The sequence below is a fragment of the Sinocyclocheilus rhinocerous genome, unplaced genomic scaffold, assembly GCF_001515625.1.
Source record: "Sinocyclocheilus rhinocerous isolate Xijiao unplaced genomic scaffold, SAMN03320098_v1.1 scaffold853, whole genome shotgun sequence".
NCBI lineage: Eukaryota > Metazoa > Chordata > Actinopteri > Cypriniformes > Cyprinidae > Sinocyclocheilus > Sinocyclocheilus rhinocerous.
This window is the reverse complement of record NW_015627738.1, coordinates 1511672-1518222: the sequence shown is the minus strand read 5'-3', so window position 1 is coordinate 1518222 and position 6551 is coordinate 1511672. Positions and strand designations below refer to the sequence as shown.

General features: G+C 35.1%; 2 protein-coding genes across 3 annotated transcripts in view; both read right to left on the bottom strand.

Moving 5' to 3' along the window:
* Window positions 1–3257, bottom strand: part of slc18b1 (solute carrier family 18 member B1) — a 5803-nt gene extending 2546 nt beyond the window's left edge. Inside the window, exons 1-10 of one of the 2 annotated variants that reach the window (XM_016545466.1) lie at window positions 3171–3257; window positions 2851–2984; window positions 2501–2596; window positions 2341–2414; window positions 1981–2128; window positions 1553–1709; window positions 1247–1386; window positions 952–1053; window positions 532–623; window positions 342–437 (exon numbers count right to left, since the gene is read on the bottom strand). In XM_016545466.1, the coding sequence (XP_016400952.1) occupies window positions 342–437; window positions 532–623; window positions 952–1053; window positions 1247–1386; window positions 1553–1709; window positions 1981–2128; window positions 2341–2414; window positions 2501–2596; window positions 2851–2984; window positions 3171–3192 (1061 nt within the window). In that variant the 5' untranslated portion in view covers window positions 3193–3257. The remainder of the gene's footprint in view (window positions 1–341; window positions 438–531; window positions 624–951; window positions 1054–1246; window positions 1387–1552; window positions 1710–1980; window positions 2129–2340; window positions 2415–2500; window positions 2597–2850; window positions 2985–3170) is intronic. The other variant, XM_016545475.1, reaches the window with a different exon arrangement.
* Window positions 3258–5793: 2536 nt separating this feature from the next.
* Window positions 5794–6551, bottom strand: part of LOC107733758 (tubby-related protein 4-like) — a 4099-nt gene continuing 3341 nt past the window's right edge. Inside the window, exon 3 of the mRNA XM_016545535.1 lies at window positions 5794–5914. The gene's annotated coding sequence lies outside the window, so the exon portion shown is untranslated. The remainder of the gene's footprint in view (window positions 5915–6551) is intronic.

Here is a 6551-nt window from a genome sequence, read left to right as displayed (position 1 = left end):
GTCTGTGAGTCAGAACAGCCGGCATTGTAGGCTACTCTCCCAGGTTCAGGAAAAATTCCTCCGTTAAATGCGTTGCACACAGAAATCTTCCCACACAGTGACGTAGACATGTGGGGGCGTGTGAGAACGAGACGTTTTAGGAGGGCGTGGACGAGTCTTAACTTTTATAAAGAATATCTCTTTGGGTTTGAGACTTTAGTCTTTGCAACTTTAGGGATCTTATCTATTCACGAACAGCTTGTAACACTCCAAAGAGAAAGGAAAACTTGAAATCGCAACTTGAAAACCCCTTTAAAATGGTTAACTGGGAGTGCATTTGTATGATGATGTATTTGCCTCACTGTGCACAAGCGATCATCTCAGCGAAGGTGGGGATACAGGTCATACAGAGAGAGAAGCCCACCACGATCAGCATGAGGACTGTGAGCCAGAGCTGACTGAACACACAAACATTTCACCGATTACTGACAGATTTGTGCTTTAATGAAACATTTGAATTGCCATTCAAAAAATGAGAAATGAATGTTTCACCTCCTAATATGGAAAACAGGAAGTGGGCCGAGGAAACAAAAGCTCACCGCTGTGGCCATTCCTCCAATCACCATCATCCATTTCCTAATTGACTGCATGAGAATCATTTTACAGCCACAGATAAAGTTATTTCTTAATAAATTAAATGTGATTTATACTTATATTTCAAAACAAAACATTCACCCAAAAAATTAAAAACTAAACTTAAAAAATATTCAAAATTGATATAAAAACATGATAAAATAATAACTAATTTTTTAAAATTAAAAACTAAACATCTTAAACGTATGAATGCAATTAAAATAAATAAATACATAAAGCATCAAAAGTCATTATGAATTTCAAACATTTCAAACTTTTGTTCTATTAGAATTTTCAATCATCACTGTAAAAATGTTAATTGTTTAAACATTGACTTACAGGATATTTATCACTGATCACACCAAAGACAGGTGATGCCGCCCCATACGGCAGTGACAGTCCAATCATGAGCAGCCCCACTGAACCGGCACTGAGATTAAGCTGGTCGCAAAAAAATATGCACAAAGATGTTTTCTATTATTATAATATATGAGAACCTTTAGATTAACATTTACAACAGCATTTTGGAATGATATATATTATATTTTTTATATATTATATATATTTATACATATTATATATACATTTTTCAGTGTATTATATATTCAGTTTCAGTGTTCTAAATCTTCATAACCTTTTCTATGGCAAATATGGACAGTGTTGCATCCAGGAAACCAAGTCCTGAACTCAACGAGAACACCACGAAGCAGATGAGAAGGATCTTCATTCTGGTACACAATCTGAGGAAGGAATTCTGGGAAGAAGGAACAGCAGCTATATTGGAATGAAATAAACAGACACGTCTATCTCCATGGCTGGAGGGCAAACAATAACAAAAGCATCCTTGTGACAACTTAACCAGGAGTATGCTACATGGAATAGTCTTAAATTGAATTATTAAAAACATGTCATATTTAACCAGTATGAAGTCTGCACAAACCAAAGCTTGGTAAAATCCACATATTGAGAGGCACTGTCGCAAACAGAAGACATCCTGTGAAAACGAATGGGATTTCATATCCAAATGACTGATAGAGCCAGCTGCCCAACGGAGGCCCCAATATCAGGCCAAGACCTGTAAAAATCTCCATGAAGCCCTGAGAGAACAAGATAGCACTGATTACAGCTTCTGCTTTACTGTAGAGACACATTTAACATTTTAGCACACTTGTGTAAATATTAAAACCACAAGAATGGTTCCATCATTGTGTATGCCTTGACCGTGAGACACCAAACAACCAGTCAGACTGAATAACTGAATCTATAGAGAAACAGCACATCTTTTGTGACGTGCAATAGTGCTTCTTTTGTCACTTTACTCCAAAACACCATTACTGCACTGAAAAACAAGCACTGACCACAACGCACCAAAACAGTCGCTATGTTCTCGGGGAAAACTTTTGCTGAAACTGCAAAAGACGATGTAACGGCGGCGGAAAAGCCGATTGCATTTATGCACCGTGTGATAAAACAGAGCACGACGAAAACTGTCCCATCAGACACTTGGTCAAGAAATCTGCAGAAGAAATGATATCATTAATGATGAAATACTAAAAATGAGTGTTACATGAGTTTTCCTCTATTTTTCCAGACTAGAAAGGTAATTTTATCAACATTTAGGCATAATCTAGCATGTAAATGACCTGAAAGTTAATAGTCATGGCCTAAAAGATGCTAAATACTCATATAGATGTTTAACACACAACAAAACATCACAGATTTACTGACCCGAAGAGTACAGTACATACGCTCGATACGAACAACCCTGCAACGATCATAAACTTGGCTCCTATCTGGACAATCTGAAACAGAGGACAAGTGCACTGATATAGTGTGCAATCCATAATGGAAAGCTGTTGTTTATCTTCTGAAATAATGATTAACTTACATATTTACCAAGTAACAATGAGCCCACTAAAGTACATAATGCATAGATTCCGAATATTAAGCCAATCATAGCTTGACTGACACCTTTCTTCTTTGCCTAGAAAATGAATCAGATCAAAAGTAATACATTATTTTATCCTACTGTAAGAAACTTTAAATGCCTTAAACAGAGTACTTAGAACAAACTATGTTACATTTCATATTGTTGACTATCCCTGTTGAAAAAACCAGCATACACTGGTTAGGTATGTTTTGACGCTGGGATGCTGGTTTAAAACATACCTAACCAGCATATGCTGGTTTTTTTCAACAGGGATGCAAGTCAAATTCTATGAAATATCATCAATGTACCTCATTTGGAAAAAATGGTCCCAGAATGGAGTAACAGATCATTGAACTGAAGTTTATGGAGGCCATTGCAATAAGTGTTAATATCTGGTGTCTGGACATTTTAGTGGCTGGAGTCTCTGCTGGTGAAGAATCACCTATACAACGTTCACATGCAATTCTTGATTAGTAAAGAAACACTGTAAAATGAATGCTCGAGAATAATTTGTTGTCATTGTCAAACGCGCTAAAAGTTCAAAACTCATTAAAGCGTTCATTCAAAACGTTTCTAAATGCTGATCACCCAACAACAATCAATCATTTAAATGTATGTACATACGTACCTATATCTTCATCGATATCCATTGTCAAGTCTCTGAGATCTTTCACCGCGTGCTTAACCTGTCAGCTGGGAAACTAAACAGTGAATGGTCGACGATTCTCAAAAGAATCATTATTTTCAACTGAATCTTTTCAATGGTTCGGTCGAACCGATTCGCAAAGCGAGGATCACTCATCTGTGTTTATGAACAAAACTAAGAACAATATTGGAAACTATTGACAATTTTCTTAATATTGGAAACATTACAAAACTACGGTGGCCGAGAAGTGCAAAGCAAATCACAATTCTGAAAACAAAATAACAAATTACAAACGCAAATGCAAGTCTAAAAAAACAAAATAACAATTCAGAAAGCACAACAACAATTCAGAAAACATTATAACAAGTCAGAAAACACAATGACAAATCAGACAAACCGGAAGAGGTAGGTATAGTTTGAGACAGCGCCATTGGTTTGGGATTAATCATTGGTTTGTTATTAATGTTATTTTGTTTTCAAATTTGTCATTGTGTTTTCTGAAAAAAAAGTTCGGCAAAAGGCGGGATCGAACCCGGGTCGATCGCGTCAAAAACCAAGTCTCAAACTATACCTACCTTTTCCGGTTTGTCTGATTTGTCGTTGTGTTTTCTGACTTGTTATAATGTTTTCTGAATTGTTGTTGTGCTTTCTGAATTGTTATTTTGTTTTTTAGACTTGTATTTGCGTTTGTAATTTGTTATTTTGTTTTCAGAATTGTGATTTGCTTTGCACTTCTCGGCCACCGTACTACACTGTTCAGTCAGGAATTTCCAGTGTGAACAATGTTTGAACAATAAACACAACATTTAATGCAATTTTATTAGCCTGAGAGAACAGCATTTTAATCATAAAATAATAAATTGAATTACAAATTAAATCCAGAAAAAAAAGATTGTGAGTCGGTTTGATTAACAGGCTCATTGATACGTACTGTGTGAACGAACCGATTCGCTAACATGAATCAAACTCAAGATTCCGACATAGACTACGGAAGCACAATGCTAACATACGTGCGCCATCTCGAGGTCAGTGTAGTAACCAAATAGTTGCATTGCTTTTCAAATCTGTGATTTTCTCAGTGGTTGTGTTGACTTTGCTTTTATAGGTGGAGATCCCAAGACACTAAAGGAGAAAAAAAACACATAAAAAAATAACAAACACCCAGTAATCTTTGAATTGGTTGGTAGCTAATCAAAGCTGAGGCAGGTGTGAATTAAATACTAATATGTCCAAAAACAATCCATCAATGTGAATACCTTCATAATGACAATAATCGACACAAATGTCATCAATCTAGTTTGATTTTATTTAGTGACTTTAAGCCTACTCTGCACACACATTCTAATGCTTTTCCTTGACACCCTTGAATTACATTTTGTAAATGTACATTAGAATAATTAAGCAATAAAGCACAGTTAAAGCCTCACATTCCACATATTTTAATCTGGACCTGAATATCCCAGTATAAAGTGGCTAGAAATAACTGCAACTGCAAATCATCAAAGCATACGACATCAAGAATAATCAAGAAGTGCTTAAAACATCAACCATATCAACACTACCCCACTCTGAACCACTGTATGGCTTACAGCAAAAATGTGATAAAAACTGATGAAATTACTGGAAAACATCAGAAACTGAGCAACAACAAGCAAATCAATTAGCTGATTTGCCATAAGAACTGTTAAATATTAATGCAGAATATTAATACATAAATATTTGAAACCAATTATTAAATATAATAAAAGATGTCCCTTTACATAAATCAAAATTGGGTTGACTATTTAAACTTAGGAATGAGAAAAACTCCTACATATCAACTTTCGATTTCATTTAGATTCCATTCATTGCATAATATACAGTGTGTTAAGTTTGATTCATATAGTGGTATTAGACATTTTTGGCTAAATGAATGCATACTATATAGTTCGTGCTAAAGTGTCATGGACAATATGAATACATCTAACTACAGCACTTTTCTGTCATGTCACTTCCATGACAATGACAATATAATATATATTTGAAAGTAATTAAAAATGTTCAAACTTTGATTTCTGTTACTGTTAACATTAAAAAGCAAATATTCATTCAAAAAGGACATTACTGAGATACTGCAATAACAGTGTGCAAATGATGCAATATAACATAAGACATTTTGTGAAGAAAAAGTTCAATTTAAAGTTTAAATTGATTTTCAAACCTTAAAAATGCATTCATTATAGTGGCACAATTGGGAAAATATGATAATAACTTGAATATATTACCTCTGTTTCACTTCATGGAAGTGAGTCACGGGATGAGAACATTCAAACATAACTTGTTTTTTCCTCTCTAGATTTTCATTGGTTACTGACCACAGACAATAGTCAAAATCTGTCACTTTACAATGATTATACATAGGAAATCCAAATTTGGCACATAAATCTCTGGTACAAACATAAAAGGAGGTGGGGTATTCAGAGGGGGAAAAAAAGAAACAAAGCCCACAGTCTAAGATTCACCTTTAGTAATTATCTTTATATTTAAATCACACCATTATATGTTAATGAAATACATGGAAAAAAATCAATGAAAGTGAATTAATAAATAAAACAATATTCCATCAATACACAAATATTAACTTTTTTCAGATGTATACCAACCACCTTTTAGGTGGAACCTTAAATCAGCTTGTACCTTTGTTAACAAAAAGGTACTTTAAAGCACTACATCTATTTTCGGACCACCTGTCTACGTCTTGTGTACGCTCTGCCTGAGAGTGACCAGATCTCTCGCCTACTAACCGGCATTGTACAGACGTTATGGCAGCAGAGAATGTAATATTTCTCACAATCTGCAATTAACAATAAACTCTTTTTTCAGTCCATCTGTTCTCAAGGACAAGATTGCTGGAGAGGTTTTTTATTTAAGTCTCTGAGTTACATTGGCCAAGGCCACAGCAAATGCCTGTACTGCTGAGAATGGATACTGAAAATCCAGGATATATGCATTGCCATCGATTCTGCCAAACTGCATTACCTGTAATAGAGAATTATGGGGTTAGATGCAGGGTAATGGTTGCAGGGTAGATGTTTATTACTCAAAGCCAGTGGTTTTCTATGTCTCCCTTAACTGACACGCACAGTTCAAATCATGGAGCTCTCTCCTAATGAGCTGGTGATCTGAATCAGATGTGTGAAATAAGGGAGACATGCAAAATGTGCAGAGCAAGGGGTCCCTAGGACCAGGATTAAGAACCACTGCTCAAAGCTACTGAATATGTATGGTGCATATTTGTTAAAGGTGTAATTTCTTTGCCCCTAGTGTCACAAAATGGAACTGCAAAAATATTATTTTCAAACTGGTTTCTCAAATAAATAAAAT